We start from the raw sequence: 25,357 nt of genomic DNA on the forward strand, positions 1-25,357 counted from the left end.
TGAATCCACATTTGGAAGGCTCTTCTATTCTTGTCTGGTCTCTGCAAGGCTGTCTGTAGAGTATTGGTCTGGCCCTGAATACACATTCTTTTATCTAGACTCCTCTCAAACAATTAAAAACATATGTGACATGCACAAGTGTGAACAAGTCGGTCAGACAATGCTCACACCACCCAATGGCTGAAACACAAGAAAGCACAAAATGACAAATTTGCAAAAATACTCTGCAGTAAAAAACATGACAGTAATCAGCAAGGGCTGTATAACGAATACAGGGTATTTAGTCGATACGTTTTTTGCAAAAAATGTACTGTATACCAAGCCGCTTCACCACGTCACGGTAACCCTTCACGAAGCAGTCCCTATCTAATGTATTTAAAACCTGAACATGTGAACATTGTCTAAATGAACAGGATACAGACAGGCGCCTCCTAGCATATGGGCTTGTGGTGTAAGATAGCTCATTTATGTGCATGTCACACAGGAGAGGGGTGGGGTCTCCCAAACCATGCTGAGCAAGGCAAAAACGGATTAAAAACGTTTGTGACATGAACAAGTCGGTCAGGCAAAGCTCACACCACCCAATGGCTGAAACACAAGAAAACACAAAATGACAAATTTGTAAAAAACTCTGCAGTAAAAAGCATGACCGTAATCAGCAAGTGCTGTATAACGAATACAGGGTATTTAGTCAATAAGTTTTTTGCAAAAAATGTATACCAAGCTGCTTCACCACATCAAGGTAACCCTTCACGAAGCAGTCCCTATTTAATGTATTTAAAACCTGAACATGTGAACAGTGTCTAAATGAGCAGGATACAGACAGGCGCCTCCTAGCATATGGGCTTGTGGTGTAAGACAAAAAATGTATCGACTAAATACCCTGTATTCGTTATACAGCACTTGCTGATTACTGTCATGTTTTTTACTGCAGAGTATCTTTGCAAATTTGTCATTTTGTGTTTTCTTGTGTTCCTCTCAAACAGTGTTGCTTGTTTAGGGGGAGGTTTAGACAAGTGTCTAGACATTGTTTACTGAAATCGCGTGCGCTCACAAAGCGCTGACGTACGCGCATCTAAGCGCACGTCAGCGACAACATAGACTGTAATGTTATTTTTGGGCGCACACCGTGCGCACACAATTTTTTTAACGATATAGGCGGAGCAAAAAATGCAACATGTAGCGTACGGCGCGTCTGGGCGCACACCTGCAAAATGCGCAGCGCACACTAAATGCTGATGAGCACGTGCAATCGCAAGACCCTGTGACCACCATGTTAGAGATAGGGGAACATTGCGCGTGCGCCCGATAGCTCACAATACGCTGCGCGATAAAATGTTAGTGTGAAACCAGCCTTACCTGCAGTGAAGCCTGCAGAATAAGGACGCTGAGAGACGTCATTTTTGTTTTACCATTATGCCAGAAAGGCCCTGTTTATGTTTATGAACTCTGATAAGGTTCATGTTGTCTATAATAAACCAGCAGCTGAATTATGACCAGAACTGTTCCTCCTGTGACTACCTTGTGAAGCAGCAGAGTGAGTCAATTCTTCACAACTCTTTTATGCTTTGTTTTGCACATGCAGTCGAGTGATCATGTAGCTATTTATACTGTTTGTTAAAATGGAAATGAATCATTTTTTAGCTTCCCATATTGCACAATGTCATATCATCTTCTGAGCAAGAAAAAAGATTCCACTTACATTAGCTACAGTTTCTTTTTGTTAGTAAAAGGTTATTAAAAAAAACTCAGTAAATGATCCCATATCTGTAACATAACTTACTCTCCACTGAAACCCTCAAGAATGTGGCTGTTGAACACTGGTACTAGGATGTGCAGAGTCCCTACTTTAATTTAGTGCCGGTGCTTATGCTTGACTTCTACTCCATTCACTACTATTTCAAGCAGTCTCTTAGACAATGAATGAAATGATTATTGAAAATGTGCACCACTGCTCCATTCAAGATGGAATTTTCAGAGTCCTGTTCTTGGGATAACTGGTGAACCCAGTTGTCTACACTTTAAAAACCCCCTTATGACATGCGCCGTACTAGTACGGCGCATGTCGTGTCTCCCCCTTTGATGTGGGCTCCGACGGTGAGCCCACATCTTACCTGGGACATGTCAGCTGTTTTGAACAGCTGACGTGCCCATAATAGCTGTGGGTGGAATCGCGATCCACCCACAGCTATTAACTCATTAATTTCCTCTGTAAAACTCTGACAGCGGTATTTAACGCGCACTTCTGGCCATCGGGTCGGAAATACTCCCACTGATGACCCCGTCACGTGATCGCTGGAATGACAACCCGAGGTCTCCTGCAGAGCCAATCGGGTTATGGCAGCTTCTAGTCTTCCGTGGAGACTATTGAAGCATGCCAAAAGTAAAAAAAATATTTTTAAAAATATTAAAAAATAAAAAAGATATAAACGTTCCAATCACCCCTGTGATGAAGGAGCAGCCGCCATCTTGGATATGGGGCATAATTCTCGCCTCATGTCTGAGCTTGGCCTGTCCCAGTGATACCAGTTTGTCTGACACCTAACTGCTCCTACCCCCCATGGCCTGCAAGCATATTGAAGAAAGCAGGATTTGGTGCTCCAATGTTGAATAGCAAGGTCTTTTAGTATGATAATGAGATAAGGCCAAAACAGAACTTCAAAGCTTGAGTAGGAGCCACGCCAGCATGGGGCATGAAGGTGCCTGGGGGCTTCAATTAGAATATACCTGTCAGCTGGACACAGAAATACACATCCATTGTTTCTCCCAGCCACTCCGACTCCATCCTAGGATCATGGATTATGAACACACCTTTCGAGTTACAGACTCATAAAAAATATCCGCGTGACCCTGAGGAAATCGCGCATCTGGCAGTGCGACTCCTGAGTCGGTGAGGGCTCTGGGACCTGAGACATAGAGATTGGCCCTCCACAGCAACCCAATGGGGCCATGTTTGCTCTCCACATGACAGGCAAAACAAACCGCATTCACTGGTACCTCTCGTGTCCTGATCCGATCATCCTGGAGAAAGTTACCCCCTTTCTTAGATATTGGGAATAAGTTCTGCAGGGAGCTAAAGGGTGGAGATTATTAGCCCACCCTCTGACACGGGGAGGAACCCAGCATGCTTAAGAACTGGGAGCACATGGCAGAGACTCTCTCACAGAAGAACCAGATGATGATCTAAGAAGGAACTGGGGACAGATCTGCCAAGGGAGCAGCAGCACGCGCTTTGGGGTCTGTCCGGCAACTAAGATTCTTGTACCTGTGGACTGCAGAGCTCCCGGCATCCACATGCAACCTACAACCTGGTAAATTGACCTCCAGCTTAATATCTCTAAGTCTTGTACCATTATTGTTATATTTTACTCTGACTGCAAATCCACTGTAATTCCGTTGTATAGCTTACTGTATATTTATGTAATTATCTAGTGAGCCCTTAAGGCAGTTAAACCATAAAATTAATCTTGGGCTGATGCTTTTACTCTGATTACGGATCTTAGAATACCCAGCGGGTAACAGGACATCCTCCCCGGCGGCCATTTGCTCTAGGTGCAGTTCCCTTACTGACCTGAGAGACAAAGGGGGCGCCAGAGAGCTGTGCCTGTGTAGTTACGTCACATTGGTGATGTGGGAGGAACCGGTCTTCCTTCACATTGGTTGCAGCACTGGGATCAGAGTAATAGTGTGCGTGGGACCCATACTCCCAGACACTAAAGACTACCAGCGGTAACTTTCACTGCTGGGGTCTTAAGGTCAGCCCAGCACTAGACGGTCAGAGTGTAAATATAATAAGTTGTGTGCGAGGTCAGGGTTGCAGCTGTGTCAGTAACCAGAGGTTCCGGAAGGCACCAGGAGTAAGACAAAGGGGGAGGCCAATGCTATGGTCTATGAGTAGGTGGTGGAGGACAACACCAATGAAGGCGAGGGGGAGCTCAGCCACAGTGGACTGTCCACCACCTGCCCGCCCCAGCCTGTCCAGATCGGAGGCCCTTTGCCAAGCGGCTATGGCACAGCTAGAGGCTGGTAACGACGCCGCTGGTAAGCCCAATTCTGCCCCTGTCCCACCCAGCCTCCGGAGTGCAAGGGGTGTACCCCCCTGCTGCCCTCTGCAGACCAGGAGCAGAACCCATGCGTTGTCATCATTGCAACCAGCCGGGACACTTTAAGGCTGCGTGTCCCCAGCACCATAAGGCCCCATCCCTGTCCCAGAAACCGTCCACTGTTTTGTGTGTGGGAGGGGGTGGTGGGAGGTCCCTGGACAATTACGAACCCGTCACCATCGGCCGCTCAGCGGTCATGGGACTGCGGGACACAGGCGCTGAACGAACCCTGGTATGTCCTGAGGTGGTGTCCCCTCAAGGCTTGGTGCCTGGGAAAACTCTCCGTCTCCAGAATTGGAGGCGTTGAACCGGCACTGCCTGTCGTCAAGGTGTTTTTGGACTGGGGCGCCATGGAAGGGAATGCGGGAGGTGGGAGTAACGCCAAATATTCCTGCCAATGTGTAGCTTGGGACTGATTTGGGGTGGCTAGTGTCTCAGTATGTGGCCACTGAACCCCCAAGTCCGGCTCCCCAAGAATGTCATGACTCTACTGTGAATGCTAATGTTAATGTGTTGAATGTGCCTCCCAACAGTGGAGGAGGGAGTGAAACCTGATGGTAAGCCATGCACTGACACTACGCACATAGGGCTCGCAGTGAGGACAGGTGAGAAGACTGCAGGGGAGAGCTCAGAGGTGGAGGGGGGGGCTGCTATGGGCAGTGTAGGGCCCCTAAGTGAATCCAGCCTGCTGAGTCTAGGGCCTCCGCAGAAAGAGGAACAGGCCATGGTGGGAGGGGGCGTCCCGGGAGAGGAGCCACCAGGTAAAACCCCAGGGCAGGAGTTCCCCGCATCCAGGATGTCAGGAGGCCAGGGAAGTCTGCCTGACCCGGTGACTTGGTTGGGGGCCGAGGGGAAGCAGACGCTACCTGTGGTCTCAGCGGTCATAGCCGCTGTAACCAGGAGTAGGAGCGCCGGAGCCCAAGGAGCCTCGCGGAGGTCCGACGGTTTCCCCCTCTCCGACCAAGTGGCTGCCGAGTCAGACAGCGGCCAGGAGACAGATCCCGGGGAGCTGACAGAGGATGTGGCAGTTTCGTCAATATTTGCCACATCGAGTCAGGGATTTCAGGCAGCGTTGGAAGCTGACGCTAGCCTGAAAGCTCTCAAGGAGCAGGTGGCACAGCACCCCCTGGAGTCCGACCGTGAGCGAGTGGTCTGGGACCAGGGACGGCTGTACCGGGTAACAGTCCAGCAGGGTTCACCGGAGGCGTGGCCCAGGGACCGACAGTTAGTGGTACCCTATCCGTTCAGGGAGGAATTGTTGCGGATCGCACATGAGATTCCCATGGCCGGAAATCTAGGGTTCACTAAAACCAGGGCCAGGCTAGCTCAGCATTTCTACTGGTCGGGAATGAGGACCGAGGTGATTACTGCCGTTCATGTGACACCTGTCAGCGGGTGGGGAAGGCGGGGCGGCGCCCCAAAGCCCCACTGGTAACTGCCCATCATCGAAGAGCCTTTCTTTAGGGTGGCTGTGGATCTCATTGGACCTCTGTCCACTTCCAGCCGCTCCGGGAAATGCTTCATACTAACGGTAGTGGACTATGCCACCCGGTACCCGGAGGTGGTAGCTTTGTCGTCCATTCGGGCCGACAAAGTGGCCACTGAATTACTGGAGATTTTCTCCAGAGTGGGGTTTACCCAGGAAATGCTCACCGACCGAGGGACCCAGTTCATGGCGCAGCTGATGGAGTCTCTCTGTAAGCAGATACAGGTGCAACATCTGGTAGCCAGCCCGTACCACCCACAGACCAATGGCCTGTGTGAGCGGTTCAATGGCACCTTAAAGCAGATGCTGAAGATGTTGGTCGACTCCCACGGGAGAGACTGGGAGCGGTATCTCCTACACCTGCTGTTTGCCTACCGGGAGGTCCCACAGGCCTCAACGGGGTTCTCCCCCTTTGAGCTCCTGTACGGGCGACATGTACAGGGGCCCCTTGCTCTGGTGAAGGAAGCATGGGAAGGGGATTTGGCCACCCCTGGAGTGTCAGTCATTGAGTAAGTCGTGCGCTTCCGGGACAGAATGATGGCCTTGACACGGCTGGTGCATGACAATATGGCCCCACCCCAGGCTGACCAGAAGCGGTGGTATGACCAGAATGCTTGTGAGCGGACCTACGAGGTGGGTCAAAAGGTGTGGGTACTGGTCCCCGTACCTCAAAACAAGCTTCAGGCAGCCTGGGAGGGTCCATACCTCGTGCACCAGCGGCTCAACGCTGTCACCTATCTGGTCACCCTGGTCCACACCCGTGGAAGGAGGAAGGCCTTCCACGTGAACTTGATGAAGGCCCATCATGAGCAGGAGGCTTGAACCCACCCAGTGTGCAACCTTCCCGAGGAAGGAGAGGTAGAAACCCTCCCTGACCTGCTCACCCAAGCCAAGGTGGGTGGATCCATCGAAGATGTGGGGATTGGCCACCAGCTCTCAGAGGACCAACTTTCCCAGCTGGGGGTCACCCTACACCCCTTTCGGGAGCTGTTCAGCAGCCTGCCCGGAAGGACTGAGACAGCCGTCCATGACGTGGACACCGGCAATCACCCCCCGATCTGGCGTTCAGCATATCGGGTCTCTTGAGGTGCAGCAGCACATGTGCCAAGAGATAGACGAAATGCTGAAGCTGGGGGTGATCCAAGCGTCCAACAGCGCGTGGGCTTCGTCTGTAGTCCTCGTCCCTAAAAAGGACCGAACTACGCGGTTCTGCGTGGACTACAGGGGGCTCAACGCTGTGATGGTCACCGATGCGTACCCAATGCCACGCATCGATGACCTGCTCAATCAGCTGGCCGGGGCCAAGTACCTGACCATCACATTGGCAGATTCCCCTGACCCCTGGGGCACGGGAATGCTCTGCCTTTATCACCCCATTCGGACTGTATGAGTCCACGGTGATGCCATTCGGCATGAAGAATGCCCCTGCCACTTTTCAGAGGATGGTCAACACGCTGCTCGAGGGACTGGAAGGGTATGCGACCGCGTACCTGGATGACATTACCATCTTCAGTCCCACCTGGGAGGATCACCTAGAGCACCTGGCGCAGGTGCTCTGGCGGATCCAGCGAGCAGGCTTGACCATTAAGCTGGAAAAATGCCAGCTGGGTATGAGTGAGGTCCACTACCTGGGACACCGGGTAGGTGGGGGAGCTCTGAAGCCAGAGCCCGGGAAGGTGGATGGCATCGCATCCTGGCCCACCCCAGGACCAAGAAGCAGGTGATGTCCTTCTTGGAGACTGCCGGGTACTATAAGAGGTTTGTTCCACACTATAGTGCCCTGGCCAAGCCCCTGACGGACCTCACCAAGAAGAAGCTGCCCCTCGCAGTTGACTGGACAGTCACCTGTGAGACAGCTTTCCAGGCGCTCGACCGCCCTTTCTAGCTCTCCTGTACTACAGGCAGCCGACTTCACGCGGCCGTTCGTAGTGCAGACCGACGCCAGCGACTTCGGCCTCGGTGCTGTGCTCATCCAGGTCGACACTACAGGCCATGAACACCCAGTTCTGTACCTGAGCCGGAAGCTTCTGCCGAGGGAAGTGGCCTATTCTACGATGGAGAAGGAATGTCTGGCTATTGTGTGGACCCTGCAGCGTCTGCAGCCTTACTTGTATGGACGCCAATTCACCATGGAAACAGACCATAACCCGCTCAACTGAGTACACATGGTCTCTGGGACGAAAGGGAGGTTGCTAAGCTGGAGCCTCGCTCTCCAGCAATATCACTTCACCATTCGCCACAAAAGAGGAAGGGACCATGGTAACGCTGATGGGTTGTCCCGGCAAGGAGAGGGTGCGGAATGGCGCATGGGCGCACACAGGAATGTGATACCCCTAGCGCCCTCTTAAGCAGGGAGGTGTGATGAAGGAGCAGCCGCCATCTTGGATATAGGGCATAATTCTCGCCTCATGTCTGAGCTTGGCCTGTCCCAGTGACGCCAGTTTGTCTACAGCTAACTGCTCCTACCCCCCCATGGCCTGCAAGCATATTGAAGAAAGAAGGATTTAGTGCTCCAATGTTGAATAGCAAGGTCTTTTAGTATGATAATGAGATAAGGCCAAAACAGAACGTCAAAGCTTGAGTAGGAGCCACGCCAGCATGTGGCATGAAGGTGCCTGGGGGCTTCAATTAGAATATACCTGTCAGCTGGATACAGAAATACACATCTATTGTCTCTCCCAGCTACTCCGACTCCATCCTAGGATCATGGATTATGAGCACACCTTTCGAGTTACAGATTCAGAAAAAATATCCGCGAGACCCTGAGGAAATCTCGCATCTGGCAGTGCGACTCCTGAGTTGTGAGGGCTCTGGGACCTGAGACATAGAGATTGGCCCTCCACAGCGACCCAATGGGGCCATTGTTATGAATGGGTCACCGAGGAGAAAAAACAACACAAGCTAAGTCTCAGAAAACCAGAGAGGCTGGTAACTATGCAGATTGCAGATCCCTGATCTTAACCACACAACTAGCAGCAGTCGTGGAGCGTACCTACGATGATCCTAGATGCCTCGTCACAACCGGAGAGCTAAATAAGCCTAAAGCAGGAAAAGAGGAAAACTAACTGCCCCAGAGCAGACCCCAAAGGAAAGACAGCGCCCCACGTGTATTAATGGTGAAACAAGATGAAAACACAAACAAAGGCAGGAAAATAGGCTGAGCAAACGATGGGGCCAAACTAACTAGAAAGGACAGGAAAGGAAAGACACTGTCTGCAATCTGCCAAAAACCCTACCAAAATAATGTCCAACACTTCTGATAGCAAAATTAACCCTGAAGTCACTAGACTTCTCCCACTATATCAGCACTCTGAAATATTCTGAGACAGAGCAAAAAGAGGCCAATCTAATAAGGGACAAAAAGGCAAATTGGCAAATACAGATAAATAAGAGTGGAAATTCAGCACAGCCCCAGTCGGGGCTGGCTGACCACACAAAAAACTGAACTGACAAACAAGAGCAAGTGTGAACATTAGCAAAAACAAACTTAGCTTTCAAAAACTGGAATAGAGCTGAAGTCCAAGACCTGAGAAGCAGACTGAATCACCAGCACCAGGATAGGGCGTCGGCTGTCTTATATCCAGTCTGATACTCCAGAGATCCAATCGTTATCCTCGTCATCAGGTGGCAGATCACTACCAATTAAACCAACCTCACTACCTCCTGTCACCACCAGAGGGAGAAGGAAGGAGAACTCTCAACTGGTGGAGCAGAAAATGAGTTCACAACAGGCCATGTTTGCTCTCCACACGACAAGCAAAACAAACCGCATTCACTGGTACCTCTCGTGTCGTGATCCGATCATCCTGGAGAAAGTTACCCCCTTTCTTAGATATTGGGAATAAGTTCTGCAGGGAGCTAAAGGGTGGAGATTATTAGTCCACCCTCTGACACAGGGGGGAGGTACCCAACATGCTTAAGAACTGGGAGCACATGGCAGAAACTCTCACAGAAGAACCAGATGATGATGATCTAAGAAGGAACTGGGGACAGATCTGCCAAGGGAGCGGCGGCACGTGCTTTGGTGTCTGTCCGGCAACTGAGATTCTTGTACCTGTGGACTGCAGAGCTCCCTGCATCCACATGCAACCTACAACCTGGTAAATTGACCTCCAGCCTAATATCTCTAAGTCTTGTACCATTATTGTTATACTCTGACTGCAAATCCACTGTAATTCCGTTGTATGGCTTACTGTATATTTCTGTAATTATCTAGTGCGCCCTTAAGGCAATTAAACCTTTAATCTTGGGCTGATGCTTTTACTCTGATTACGGATCTTAGAATACCCAGCGGGTAACAGGACATCCTCCCCGGCGGCCATTTGCTCTAGGTGCAGTTCCCTTACTGACCTGAGAGACAAAGGGGGCGCCGGAGAGCTGTGCCTGTGTAGTTACGTCACATTGGTGACGTGGGAGGAATCGGTCTTCCTTCGCAACCCCCCTTTTGCCCCATTCAAAATAAAACAATAAAAAAACAAACATATACATATTTGGTATCGCCACATTCAGAATCGCCCGATACATCAATTAAAAAAAGGATTAACCTGATCGCTAAACAGCATAGCGAGAAAAAAAGTCAAAACTCCATATTTATGGTTTTTTTGGTCACCACAACATAGCATTAAAATGCAATAATGGGTGATCAAAAGAACATAGAAATGGTATCAATAAAAACGTCAGCTCGGCGTGCAAAAAATAAACCCTCACCCAAACCAAGATCACGAAAAATTGAAATGTTACAGATATCGGAAAATGGCTCAATTTTTTCTTTTATTTTTTAACAAAGTTTGGAATTTTTTTTCACTACCCGAAGAATCATAATGGCAGGTCAGTTTTAGCATTTAGTGAACCTAGCAAAAAAGCCAAACAAAAAACAAGTGTTGCATTGTATTTTTTTTTTGCAATTTCACCGCAATTGCAATTTTTTTTACTGTTTTCTAGTACATAACAAGGTAAAACCAATGGTGTCTTTCAAAAGTACAACTCGTCCCGCAAAAAACATGCCCTCACATGGCCATATTGACGGAAAAATAAAAAAGTTATGGCTCTGAGAAGAGCGAAAAACATGAACGCAAAAACTAAAAAGGGCTGCGGAGTGAGGGGGTTAAGGATCAGTAAGTTATCCCCTGTTTAGTGAATAGAGCATTACCCTTTCTGAATGGGGATAGCTGGGACTTTAAGGAAAAAGTGTGCTAACAGAGGCAACTACCTGTCTGTTGTACCTGGCATCGGTCATTGACCCTTTCTGCCAGAGATTCAGCTACTCCCTGTCAACAGAGCAGCAGTTACTCTTCCTGTTAACAGGGTGGGACTACTAATGTCATCCTGATTTACAGCCGTCTCTCTGCTGCCTAATTGGGGGAAGCCAGCTGTCAATAAAAAAAATAGCTTGGATATCTGTGTAAGTGCCTCTGAGTAGACAAAAAAATATTCAGGATTGAGAGTCCTCAGTGGTTGATACCTTTTAATGGCTAACTGAAAAGATGGTAATACATTGCAAGCTTTCGAGACTACTCAGGTCTCTTCATCAGGCTAGACTAATACAAAATCTGAAGTCACATATTTATGCACAATACAGCCTAGAAAAAATGCAATAGATAAGACAAGTGACGTTTACATCAATTAAGGAATTTCCTTTTAAAACCTTGCGGGGCAACACAGAACTAGACCCCAATCAGAGGACCATAAAACATCCAGACTCCTTATCTATGAACTGGTCCAATGTTTATATTTATGTTTCTCCCTCTCCCATATTGATAGTTCTGCTTCACGTCACTTGTCTTATCTATTGCATTTTTTCTAGGCTGTATTGTGCATAAATATGTGACTTCAGATTTTGTATTAGTCTAGCCTGATGAAGAGACCTGAGTAGTCTCGAAAGCTTGCAATGTATTACCATCTTTTCAGTTAGCCATTAAAAGGTATCAACCACTGAGGACTCTCAATCCTGAATATTTTTCTATCTACTGGCTAACACGGTACAAAGATATACATCTTTCCTGTATCTGAGTAGACAAGGCTTAAGTAGGAATGTCCTATAAAATGCATAGATATGCTCTGCTATTTCTTGTTATGCAAAATGCCTAATTTCCACTAAAACATTATGATCCTTTCAGGAATCCAATTTTTTTTCTTTTTCTTTTTTTAGTGACAACTTTAAGAGCCTCATGAAAGAGAAAGAGATGATGGCCCAAACAAATTACACCTATGTTCTTCGTCTACTTGGATTGTATGAGACGCAAGGAAGAACAGCCTGTAAATATGGCCTGGTCATGGAATACATGCCTTACGGTTCTATTTGCACCCTTTTTGACCGCATCAAAGAAGTTCCATGGGCATTAAAGTTTCAGATTATTCACCAAGTGGGGCTAAGTATGAATTATCTCCACCACGTTCTTGAGCCACCCATTATTCACCGTGACCTGAAGCCGCATAATGTTTTATTAAACAAGTCCTTAGATGTTCAGGTAGGTGTGTGATCATAGTATTGTAAGCAGGGGCGGACACTGACAGCTTGGGGCCCCTCCTTTTATGGCGACAAAGCTACACACATATACAGCTCTGGCAAAAATTAAGAGACCACTGCATAATTTTATAAAAATCAGCTTCTCTACATGTCTGACAGCCATTCCAATCCAGTGTCAGTTGAATTCCAACCAGAGTACACCTCATTCTACTTAATGTGCTTCTGATTAGGTGATCATCTGAACCAAATCTTATTTAACGAAGGAAAGTATAAAAAACCCTGCTGTGGTGTTCACAATCTTGTAATAGGGCAAGCTGGATGGCAAAACAAGTGCTAGTAATATCCCAAAGTAATAGGAATGAAAAAATAACTTTTAACCATGCTAAAGGAGTTGAAAAGAAAAGTCTTGAGTGAGGAAAAGAAGGGCTCTATTCTGGTTTTACTACTAGAGGAATACAGTGAGCATCATGTTGCCTCCATCCTTAAAATTTCTAAGACGGCAGTCCATTACAAAAAGGTCAGGCAGCAGACTTTGGGGACAACAAAGCTACAGACCGGCAGGGGGCGAAAACGACTCTCCACTGACCGGGATGACAGTCATCTTATTCAAATGTCACTCAGCAACTGCAGGATGACATCAAGTGACCTACAAAAGGAATGGCAAATGGCAGCTGGGGTGAAGTGCACGGCAAGAACAGTTCGTAACAGGCTCCTAGAGGCAGGGCTCATGTCATGTAAAGATAGAAAAAAGCCTTTCATCAATGAGAAGCAAAGTAGAGCCAGGCTGAAGTTTGCCAAAGACCATAAGCATTGGACCATAGAGTGGAGTAAGGTAATCTTCTCTGATGAGTCTAATTTTCAGCTTTGCCCAACACCTGGTTGTCTGATGGTTATACGGAGACCTAGAGAGGCGTACAAGCCACAGTGTCTTGCACCCACTGTGTAATTTGGTGGAGGATCGGTAATGACCTGGGGATGCTTCAGCAAGGCTGGAATTGGGCAGGTTAATCTTTGCGAAGGACATATGAATCACCCACATACAAGGCAATCCAGGAAAAACAGTTGATTCCTTCTGCTCAGGCAATGTTCCCAAACTCTGAGGACTGGTTTTTCCAGCAATACAATTCACCATGCCACAGAGCTAGGTCAATATGTGGATGAAGGACCCCCACATCAAATCCCTGTCATGATCAGCCCAATCTCCAGACCTGAACCCCATTGAAAACCTCTGGAATGTAATCAAGAGGAAGATGGATAGTCACAGGCCATCACGCAAAATAGAACTGCTTAAATTTTTGTACGAGGAGTGGCATAAGGTCACCCAAAATCATTGTGAAAGACTGGTGGAAAGCATGCCAAGACACATGAAAGCTGTGATTAGAAATCATGGCTATTCCACAAAATATTGATTTCTGAACTCTTCCTGAGTTAAAACATTAGTATTGTTGTTTCTAAATGATTATGAACTTGTTTTCTTAACATTATTTGAGGTCTGCAAGCACTGCATTTTTTTTGCTGTTTTGACAATTTCTCATTTTCTGAAAATAAATACAAAATTTAGTGCTTGGAAATTCAAAGACAACATCACTAATTTATAGAATAAAAGAGCAATTTACACTTTACTCGAAAATATATCTATAAAGTGAAAAATCAGACAAACTGAAAATTTTGCAATGGTCTCTTCAGTTTTGCAAGAGCTGTATATAACCTAGTCTCCTTTATTATGTACAGGGTGGGCTATTTATATGGATACACCTAAATAGGATATGAATGGTTGGTGATAACAACTTCCTGTTTATGGCACATTACTATATGGGAGGGGGGAAACTTTTCAATATGGGTGGTGACCATGGTGGCCATTTTGAAGTCAGCCATTTTGGATCCAACTTTATTTTTTTCAATGGGAAGAGGGTCATGTGACACATCAGACTTATTGAGAATTTCAAAACATACACGGTTACAGAGCTTCCAGCCCTACATAATCCAAGATCCACAAAAAGTGTAATAAAAAATATATCTTTTATTGGTAATCATATAAAAATACAAAAAATTGCAGTAATTGCAGATACAATGGTTGGTAAGAGGAGACAAAAATGACACCTGGAAACACTCAAAAATGGACACTAGAAAATGCACAGCACAAATCCTAAAAAGGGCAATCCAGGGGAATAAATTGCAAGGCAAGCCTTACTCAATCAGTGTACCATTTCCACAACAGAACCTGTACCCATATATATCTATTCAAATTTCTCATCAAGTGAAGTACAAAATATGCCAAAAATAGAAGTTTTTGGGAGGTAATAGGGCTGTAATGGAATTATAAATGGTGTGGCTTCCATAAAGCAAAAATCCCCAGGAAAGATTACATATAACTGAATGTCAGCCAGAGTCAGATGGAATAAATCCAATAAATCAAAACATCTGATAAAGTGATAGGAACAGTGCAGATTAAAGTGCCGCTAGTGCTCACCCATATAGGAGAGCGCCCCAACGCACGTTTCGCCAGTATGGCTTCCTCGGGGGGCAGTGTGGATAGGTATGCTGGCCGGGAATAAATAACCCATTACCCAGGTGTGTGAGAATTAGCCACGCTAAAGCGGCACATGAGGGGCGGGACTTCCACGATTATCGCGTCACTGCCAGCCCTCCAATGATAGCGTGGGTCAGGAAAAACTTCCTGTGACGTGAGTGACCCGCGCCGCCATTACAAGGATGCCTTCGGCGACGAGAGACAATGGAGCCGCCCGCGCATGCGCACACCCGCGGCAGCCATATCCGTGACTGGCAGAAAGGAAGGGCAGAAGATCCCAATGCATGGAAATGTAAAGAATCGTAATCCACTATTATTACAGGGACATATGACCCATTGTGTTGCACAATTATGAAAAGGGAGGAGAAAAGAAAAAGAAAAAAATGAAAGAAAAAGAAAAAAATAATAAAGAATGAAAAATAAAAAATAGCAAAAACCGAAACAGTAAACTAATATCATGGACTGGTATTAACAATAAAAAAGTCATCCATCTGCATTATACATATTGGGAAAAGAACAAAATGTAAAAATTAAACATTTCATGCAATGCCAGTCCATAGTGATTCTCAGCACCTAATGATAATAATAAGTGCAGGTACAATTAGTACAAAGGTTGTTTCGATCCAATAGGTTGTCCACATGGGAATGTACAAAATCCATGACACAGGAGCTGATGCCCATCACTGCTATCAATCACACATCTGGATAAGTCACTTGACCCATTTGAAATTACTACAATAAATGCAAAAAGAAAAAATTAAAAAATTAATTAAAAACAGCACACCATAAAACGAAGGAAAGAAGAGAGAGGTGCGAGAATACCATATTACAAAAAACAGGAAAAGGATAATTTTTCATTTAAGCCATTGGGTACCATAGTACCCAAGGTGACGATCCAGCGACACTCCAGCTGCGCAAGTGTGCGTTTGAGATCACCACCTCTGATGCCCCCACGCACACGGTCAATGCCAATTTCAATCCTGAAGAGTTGCACTTGTGGCGCAGCCTGAAATGTCGAGGGATCGTCTTTAAGGTAGCAAGATCTGTAGCCTCCTCAGCGGCCCTAATGTCTCGAATTTGTTCTCTAACGCGAATACGAAATTCGCGTGAGGTCAAACCTACATAGCTCAGTCCACACGGACATGTGGCTAAATAAATCACGTAGCAGGTGCTACACGATATGTAGTTGGTAATCCGATGGTTCCCACCTCCACCCGCAGCTGGAAAGGATATAGCCCGATTGATGTTCTTGCAAGCCAGACATGAACCACATGGATAACAACCCCATCTCTGCACAGCGCATGGGAAGCGGCACATGCACCATCCCCGAAAAAATCCCAATGGCCAAGGAAGAGGTTTGCGTAGGATGGCGCACATGCCGCCCCCATCGCCGTGCCCCGTTTCTGTAAATAAAACATATCCTTGAAAGTAAAAAAATTGTGAGTAAGAATGAATTCCAGCAGCTCCATGATCAGGGAACGCAGGGGTGGCTCAAGATCACCCATATTGAGGAAGAAACGTACAGCCTCCAGACCGTCCGTATGATTGATGCTGGTGTACAGAGACTCTACATCAGCCATAACAAAGAACATGTCCGGCTCTAACACCAACCCGTCTATTTTTCTCAGGACGTCCGTAGTGTCCCTGACATAGGAGGGCAGGGTCTCAACTATAGGATGTAAATAATGTTCAATGAACTTGCAGACCGGATCACATAGCCCCCCCGTGCCAGAGACAATAGGACGCCCAGGAGGCTCAACTGGATCCTTGTGGATCTTGGGCAATAAGTAGAAGGTGGGAACCACCGGACTAGTCACTAACAGACCGTCAAAGATCTTTAAGGTATAATCCCTTGGGAGAAAGCTCTCTCCACAATGTCCAGAATGACCCCTGAAAAGGCCTTCATAGGATTACCAGGGAGAAATGTGTTGGAGTCCTGATCTCTCAACTATCTATAGACCTTTTCATGCTTCATTGTTGGCCAGAAATCAAAAACTAACAAATTAGAGGTAATTAATTTATCAAGCCACACATTGACAGAGGCCCAATTAGATGTATTGGGTTTGGGCCTAACTTTTGTCCCCTCTAACAGATTTGACTTTTTTGCAGCTATGAAGGACCTACAGCTCTTTTTGAGAAAGGTTATCCTCCGGAAATTGAATACCAAAACAGTTAACAATCAGGGTATGAATACAGTTGAAGAACAGGAGGCACTATCCATTTTGGAGGAACTGGAGCGGGAGAGTTCCCCCAATTTTTCAGGTACCTTCCCCAGTTCAATTTGTCCTAGATCCGCCACATTTCCCCCCTTCTCCTTATGCCCACAGGTGGAGATCTTCCACCAACTAGTATTGGAGGATTTCAAAGCAATCCCAAATCAGTGGAAGGGTGATAACCTTACCAGAACATAAAGGGAGGCTTTAAAACAATTAAGAACATTACGTGATGTGGTAATTAAGCCAGCGGATAAGGGGGGGAATGTGGTGATCTGGCCGACAATGAAGTATGAAAAGGTGGTCTATAGACAGTTGAAAGATCAGGACTCCTACACACTTCTCCCTGGTAATCCTATGAAGGCCTTCTCAGGGGTCATTCTGGACATTGTGGAGAGAGCATTCTCCCAAGAGATTATACCTATTTTACATCCTATATCCTTATTTACATACTATAGTTGAGACCCTGCCCTCCTATGTCAGGGACACTACGGACGTCCTGAGGAAAATAGACGGGTTGGTGTTAGAGCCAGACGTGTTCCTTGTTATGGCTGATGTAGAGTCTCTGTACACCAGCATCAATCATACGGACGGTCTGGAGGCTGTATGTTTCTTCCTCAATATGGGTGATCTTGATCCACCGATGCGTTCCCTGATTATGGAGCTGCTGGAATTTGTTCTTACTCACAATTTTTTTTACTTTCAAGGATAGGTTTTATTTACAGAAACGGGGCATGGCGATGGGGGCGGCATGTGCGCCATCCTATGCAAACCTCTTCCTTGGCCATTGGGAGAGGGATTTTTTCAGGGATGGTGCATGTGCCGCTTCCCATGCGCTGTGCTGGTACAGGTATATTGATGATGTTTTGTTTATTTGGCAGGGTCCCGAGCCTACTCTTCATGAATTCATCAGTAATCTCAATCATAACAACCTTAACATTAAACTTACATATAGGGTTTCCAGAGAGGCAATTGACTTCCTGGATATTAAAATAACGGTGTCGGACAGTGGCATGGTGTTGACTGATGTCTTCCGGAAGAAGACCTCGGTCAACGCGTTGCTACATGCCACGTCAGCATACACACCTTCTGCAATTCGAGCCATTCCAACTGGCCAATTTTTGAGATTGAAGCGTATTTGTTCCACCGATGGAGTTTTCGAGGAGCAGGCCTGGGACCTTTCCCAGCGGTTCTATGGTCGGGGATACAGTAGGCGATCTATTAAAAGGGGTTATTTACGGGCAAAAAAACACCATGTAACCAACTGTTAGGGGTGAGACATAAAGCAACAACTCAAAACCAACCTATTAGGTTTATATCTACGACAGGTCATGTCTAGGTATTGGCCCGTTTCACGATCAGACCCGATATTGAGGAATATTCTACCTGAACGTCCCCTTCTTACAGCTAGGAGAGCTCAAAATTTGAGGGATATCTTGGTTAGGAGCCACTATGTGGCCAGTCCTCCGGATCCCTTTGGTGCTGGTGTGCAGAGATGGGGTCTTTATCCATGTGGTTCATGTCTGGCTTGCAAGAACATCAATCGGGCTATATCCTTTCCAGCTGCGGGTGGAGGTGGGAACCATCGGATTACCAACTACATATCGTGTAGCACCTGCTACGTGATTTATTTAGCCACATGTCTGTGTGGACTGAGCTATGTAGGTTTGACCTCATGCGAATTTCGTATTCGCGTTAGAGAACATATTCGAGACATTAGGGCCGCTGAGGAGGCTACGGATCTTGCTACCTTATAGACGATCCCTTGACATTTCAGGCTGCGCCACAAGTGCAACTCTTCAGGATTTAAATTTATCGGCATTGACCATGGGGGCGCAAGAGGTGGTGATCTCAAACGCACACTTGCGCAGCTGGAGTGTCGCTGGATCGTCACCTTGGGTACTATGGTACCCAATGGCTTAAATGAAAAATTATCCTTTTCCTGTTTTTTTGTAATATGGTATTCTCACACCTCACTCTTCTTTCCTTCGTTTTATGGTGTGCTGTTTTTAATTAATTTTTTAATTTTTTTCTTTTTGCATTTATTGTAGTAATTTCAAATGGGTCAAGTGACTTATCCAGATGTGTGATTGATAGCAGTGATGGGCATCAGCTCCTGTGTCATGGATTTTGTACATTCCCATGTGGACGACCTATTGGATCGAAACAACCTTTGTACTAACTGTACCTGCACTTATTATTATCATTAGGTGCTGAGAATCACTATGGACTGGCATTGTATGAAATGTTTAATTTTTACATTTTGTTCTTTTCCCAATATGTATAATGCAGATGGATGACTTTTTTATTGTTAATATCAGTCCATGACATTAGTTTACTGTTTCGGTTTTTGTTATTTATTATTTTTCATTCTTTATTATTTTTTTCTTTTTCTTTCATTTTTTTCTTTTTCTTTTCTTTTCTCTTTTCATAATTGTGCAACACAATGGGTCATATGTCCCTCTAATAATAGTGGATTACGATTCTTTACATTTCCATGCATCGGGATCTTCTGCCCTTCCTTTCTGTTAGTCACGGATATGGCTGCCGCGGGTGTGCGCATGCGCGGGCGGCTCCGTTGTCTCTCGTCGCCGAAGGCCTCCTTGTAATGGCGGCGCGGGTCACTCACGTCACAGGAAGTTTTTCCTGACCCACGCTATCATTGGAGGGCCGGCAGTGACGCGATGATCGTGGAAGTCCCGCCGCTCATGTGCCGCTTTAGCGCGGCTAATTCTCACACACCTGGGTAATGGGTTATTTATTCCCGGCCAGCATACCTATCCACACTGCCCCCCGAGGAAGCCATACTGGCGAAACGTACGTTGGGGCGCTCTCCTATATGGGTGAGCACTAGCGGCACTTTAATCTGCACTGTTCCTATCACTTTATCAGATGTTTTGATTTATTGGATTTATTCCATCTGACTCTGGCTGACATTCAGTTATATGTAATCTTTCCTGGGGATTTTTGCTTTATGGAAGCCACACCATTTATAATTCCATTACAGCCCTATTACCTCCCAAAAACTTCTATTTTTGGCATATTTTGTACTTCACTTGATGAGAAATTTGAATAGATATATATGGGTACAGGTTCTGTTGTGGAAATGGTACACTGATTGAGTAAGGCTTGCCTTGCAATTTATTCCCCTGGATTGCCCCTTTTTTAGGATTTGTGCTGTGCATTTTCTAGTGTCCATTTTTGAGTGTTTCCAGGTGTCATTTTTGTCTCCTCTTACCAACCATTGTATCTGCAATTACTGCAATTTTTTGTATTTTTATATGATTACCAATAAAAGATATATTTTTTATTACACTTTTTGTGGATCTTGGATTATGTAGGGCTGGAAGCTCTGTAACCGTGTATGTTCTGATTATGTTGGGAGTTGCCCATTCCCTTGGTGAAATATGTAGGTTTTCTATTACCCATTATGTCGGCTGTATTAAACTTATTGAGAATTTCACAAGAAAAGCAATGGTTTGCTTGGTTTTAAAATAACTTTATTCTTTCATGAGTTATTTGCAAGTTTATGACCACTTATAAAATGTGTTCAAAGTGCTGCCCATTGTGTTGGATTGTCAATGCAACCCTCTTCTCCCACTTTTGACACACTGATTTGTCCCGCCTCCAGCCACTCCCTCGGTTATCACGTGTTGCGGGTCCTGTTAACCTGTGGCGCACTCTAGGCCGCGGCCGCACGTTACAGGAGGAGTCCTTCGGCTTCCGCCACAATTCCCTGTGCACACATTCTGACTCTGTTGCTGTGTCCATTACACATCATTTCCTCCTCCCCACCCCCCCACCCCCATTATTGCCCTTTTCACCACCCCCATCATTGTCCATTCCACCACCTCCATCATTGCTTTCTCCCCCATCATCCCCATCTTTGCCTTCTCCCCCATCAGCTGCATGATTGGCCTCTCCTCCACCTACACACACAGACACACACCATTCATCTCTCTGCACGTTCCCCCGCAGTGCTACGCACGCACACACCACACCACCACTACTCATCTGTACAACTTTATATTAGTTTACCCCCCTTGAGAACAAGCAATTTTTTTGTTATTGGTCTTTCATTTTTTTTGCCTTCTTCCAAGTGTCATAACTTATTAAATTTTTATAATTTTTCATTGACCTAGCTGTACAAGGGCTAGTTATTTGTACAATTTTGATTAACATAGTTATGTTGTAAATAGTGAAAAAATGTTCAATTTTGGTGACACGGTGAACAAAAAAAAAGTTCTGCCACCACTTTTTTGGGTTTCATTTTTGGTGTTCTGATTTGTGGTAAAAAGGTCTTACCAACATGATTTTCCATGTCAGAATGATTATGTCGATGCCAAACTTGTAAAGTTATTTTTTTATTTAAGTTATGAAAAAATTGCATATTTGCTTAAAAAAAAATTTGTCTCCATTTCCTGCTACATATAACTTTTATTTTTGTATCAATTTAAGTGTGTGAGGCCTGTTTTATTCATTGCAAGCTGACCTTTTTATTGATACCAGTCTGAGTTTCATACAATATTTTTATCGCTTTGTATTAGGAGGTGCACTAACCGAAAAATTGCAATTTTTTTCATTTTACCGTAATTGTTTTTCATTATGATGTTTACCATGCATGTGAATTATTTCTTTTTATTAGTTTTTATTCTCTTTAAGCGGCTTGGACCTGTTATCACTTGTACCATACACTGCAATACCACCATATTGCAGGATATAGTCAAAATAATGTTCTCCTGTAAAGTCCAGCCACAGGTCAAAGGCACTGCTTTTTATTAGTAAATGGCAGCCATGGTGGACTTAGTTAGGCCTCCAGCTGGCATGGCAATTTATCGGCACCTCTGATCACATTTTAATAGTTAAACAGCCATGATCAGAGCTTGCTCCGGTTGCTGATGTTACAGAAAGCTTTGTAAGGCATCCTTCACATGTCAGTGTCTCTGGAGACACATAGACCAATTATAATCTGTGGTTCTGCGCACATGTACATGCGTTCACATGGACCACGTGTCCGAATGCAAAACACATAGATATGTCCTTTATATGACGTTAAATAGACATGTGAACATACCGGCACCTTGGAAAATCAGTATAATTAGCGCTTTTTCCAGACGTCGTGTGTTGAGTGCAGCTCATCATTACCACGAGACCAGGCGACGCTAATGGGAGTTGGAGTCAGCACCCGATGTCTGTGTAGTGTGTGTTACAAAAATAATTAAATTAAAGAAATGGCGTGCTGTACCCCGTAATTTTCCTAACCAGCTGAGGTAAAGCTGACGGCGGGGGGTTGGTGTTGACCACTGGCTCTGTCTATTTAATTACAATACTCCACACCTCCCCTTGTGTTGATTGACAGCACTTGCTTCAAAGCGCGACCGATCTGAATCTCCAGCCCTGCACACACTGACACTGCAGAGACTGGAAGCTCACAGTGTCAGTGTGCACAGGCGTGTTCTCATTCCTCTCGTGTGTAGAGGCCACTCACTGCACATAGCCGAAGTTAACAGGAGAAGGTGGTGAAAATGCGGACACACGGATCTCCCTTTCTTGTAGGCATCGGCCACCCATTACTGTGTGATCCTGTGTGCAGCGAGTGGCCATGCACATAGAAGAGGGATTGGAATGCATCTCCATGCAGTGACACTGTACACTCTTGGTCCATTCAGTGTCAGTGTGCAGGACTGGAGATTTAGATCAGGGAGTACTCCACAGCAAATGCTGTCAATTAACACAGGTAGAGGTGCGGAGGATTATAGAGGGCGGAATAGTGCACTGAACCAATGGGAATGCCAAAGGGGCACCAAAAGCCTCTCATTACATATCTAATGAAATTGTTTTTATCTAAAACATACAGTGCTGTGCAAATTAATTGGGACAAAGCATTTTTTTAAGTAAAAATGTAAGTTGGTTACCAGTCAGTGATTCAAACCAGTTTTAACTGCTTTGAACAGAGCACTCACACCTGTTCAAAGCAGTTAAAACTGGTTTGAATCACCAACTGGTAACCAACTTATGATTTTACTTAAAAAATGCTTTGTCCCAATTAATTTGCACAGCACTGTAGCAAGTTAAATCTGAAGGTACAAGTGTAATTTTTATAGTGGATTAGTGTCCTCATATGAATGTACAATTGGTTCAATTTGTGTTTTGGGGGTGACAGACTCACTTTAAGGCCGGGAGCACACTACCGTGTGTGATGCGAGAAACTTGCATGAGTCTCTCGCATCAACACCTGGCACTGCCACCGGCACTCAGGACTGGAGCTGCGGCTGCATGTATTTCTATACAGCTACAGCTCCAGTCCCGAGTGCTGGCGGAAGTGTCGGGTGTTGATGCCAGAGACTCGTGCAAGTTTCTCGCATCACATACGGTAGTGTGATCCCAGCCTAAGACTAATAATAGTTACCTTAGATCTCCTAGGCTGATTGGCACTAGGATCTGATATTGATCAGCCATAAAATTGGTGAAAAGTGATTCTGTATTCTGAATGTGACATGTTTCAAGGGAGGAGATATACTAGGCAGAAACTGACTAGTTAGTTCTTGAAATTGACAACTTGGAAGCAGGAAAAATGAGCAAGCAGAAGGATTTAACAACTTTGTCAAAGGGCAAATCGTTCTTGTTAAATGTATGGATCAGCTGAGATGCTCTTACTTTTTTGGCCAAACGCAAGCTGATCTTAGATGTTGTAATCATCTTCTTATTCTAGTTAACAGATTTTGGCCTTGCTAAAAATGAAACCTCTATCTCTTTGAGTCAGTCTATGGTGGGCTCTCTGCCTTACATGCCACCTGAAGCCCTAAAGTCCTACACTTGCAAGCCTACAAAAGAGTTTGACGTTTATAGGTGAGGTTTTTCTCTTGTAATTTGCAAGTTTCATTTTCTGTAAATTTGTCTCAAGGGCAATTTTTCTGTTTCAATGATAAGAGGGTCAAGTAAGTCTTACGGGATTATCCCATCTAGAATAATTATGGCATATTGCTTGCCATAAGTGGCTATTAGAAGCGTGCCTTATCGATTTGGAGATTAAATTGCAATACCAAGAAGGAAAACATGGTATGATGATGTGCAAATGATGAAAACATGGAAACATCATTTTACAGTTCATGGACTGACAGCACCATGGAGGACGTTCATCTTATCCTCATTGGGACAGGAAACAACGAGAGGTTAAAAGGACCCTGCCTTTACCACTCTTCAGTGTTTTTCCTGTCCCACTGAGGATAGGAACGATGAGAGCTCCTATTCCTGGCTGTACCTGGCAGATGGTGAGGATCGGGGAGCCCAGCCTTCCTGCCTCAAGAGATCTGTGGCAGACACCCTTCCTTTTAGTCCCTCAGCCTACCTCAGTGTAGCGCTGCTCCTGAGGATTGGGCCACTTCGTCCTACTTGGGGGCTCTCGGCTCAGGACGATCTGCCCCCCTACTTGCTGCGGTCCCCGGGGCGTACTTCCAGCTGCCACCTCGCGGACCGACGTGCGCCCGCGGTGGATCCGGGCATGCGCACTTCCGGCCCCTTCTCCCCTACACTTCCAGTTCGTGGCCGGCTACAGCCTATACTGTGGCAGCGTCTCCTCTGCTGGCTGGGCAGAGGACTTCCAGGTTACGGTCAGCGGTGCGCTCCAGTGTGCCTTCCAGGAAGCCAGCGCTACATCAAGGAGGGTATCATATAAATAGGGTCATTTGCGGCGTGCAGGCTACCCTACTGTAATCAGGGACCGCTTCCATCAGGGACCCCACTAAAGCGGAGGTTGGCTCAGAACAAGGCCAGGGGCACTTGAGTAGGCTTCCAAAGCATTACCACCATTAACCCCTTCCCTACACTTAAAAACACATATCCTGTACGCTGTGTATTCTAGGGGGAGAAACCTACCTTGACAGCTGCTAAGAAGGATAGCAAAAAATCGGGGAAAAATAAGAAATGCCCCATCGGTACTACTAAGCTACCCGAAACCTGGCAGAAGCACCTCTGCGATGCTTGTACTATGAAGATTGTCGGAGAGGAACAAACCTCCTTAATGGCCAATATGAGATCCATCATAAGGCAGGAGGTCCAAGCATCTATTTCGGGCCTATTGTATTCCCAGACCACGCAATCGTAACCTCAGTGATCTCGTAAGAGACAGAGGGAATCTGACATATCCTCTGAAGATGAATTTTCAGAGGGATCCGACCAGGAGGAAGGGGATGCCCTTATTGATCCAAAGGAAGGGGGGAAGCAGTACCTCTTTTTATCCGAAGACACAGATGAACTCCTCTGTGCAGTGCGTGATACTATGCAGGTGGAGGAAACCCCGAAAGCCTACACGTAAAAAATGACACCATCAGAATAGGGGGTTGACTAAGAGGGTTCCTGGGAGGCTGGGAAAAAGTATCTAAAAATCCATGGGTTTTACAGACTGTCTCCCAAGGTTACAAGATAGATTTTGCCTGTCTACCTGCAGAGAGGTTCATAATAACCAACCCTTGCCTTCCCTCAACCTCCCCAATGTGGTCAGACACTCAGGACCTAATAAGAACTGGGACTATAGTCCCGGTTCCCGTTCAGGAGAAAGGC

General features: G+C 45.9%; 1 protein-coding gene across 3 annotated transcripts in view; it reads left to right on the forward strand.

Annotated features, from left to right (window-relative positions):
• LOC141083076 (receptor-interacting serine/threonine-protein kinase 4-like) overlaps nucleotides 1-25,357 on the forward strand; it is a 74,744-nt gene that overhangs the window by 20,252 nt on the left and 29,135 nt on the right. For all 3 annotated transcript variants that reach the window (XR_012230643.1, XM_073567249.1, XM_073567247.1), the window contains exons 2-3: nucleotides 11,738-12,056; nucleotides 23,511-23,647. Coding sequence is in view for 2 of the 3 variants with exons in the window: in XM_073567249.1 (XP_073423350.1) it covers nucleotides 11,738-12,056; nucleotides 23,511-23,647 (456 nt within the window). In the remaining variant the exon portion in view is untranslated. The remainder of the gene's footprint in view (nucleotides 1-11,737; nucleotides 12,057-23,510; nucleotides 23,648-25,357) is intronic.

Source organism: Dendrobates tinctorius, unplaced genomic scaffold (genome assembly GCF_039654945.1).
Source record: "Dendrobates tinctorius isolate UK_male_01 unplaced genomic scaffold, ASM3965494v1 ptg000019l, whole genome shotgun sequence".
NCBI classification, from domain to species: domain Eukaryota; kingdom Metazoa; phylum Chordata; class Amphibia; order Anura; family Dendrobatidae; genus Dendrobates; species Dendrobates tinctorius.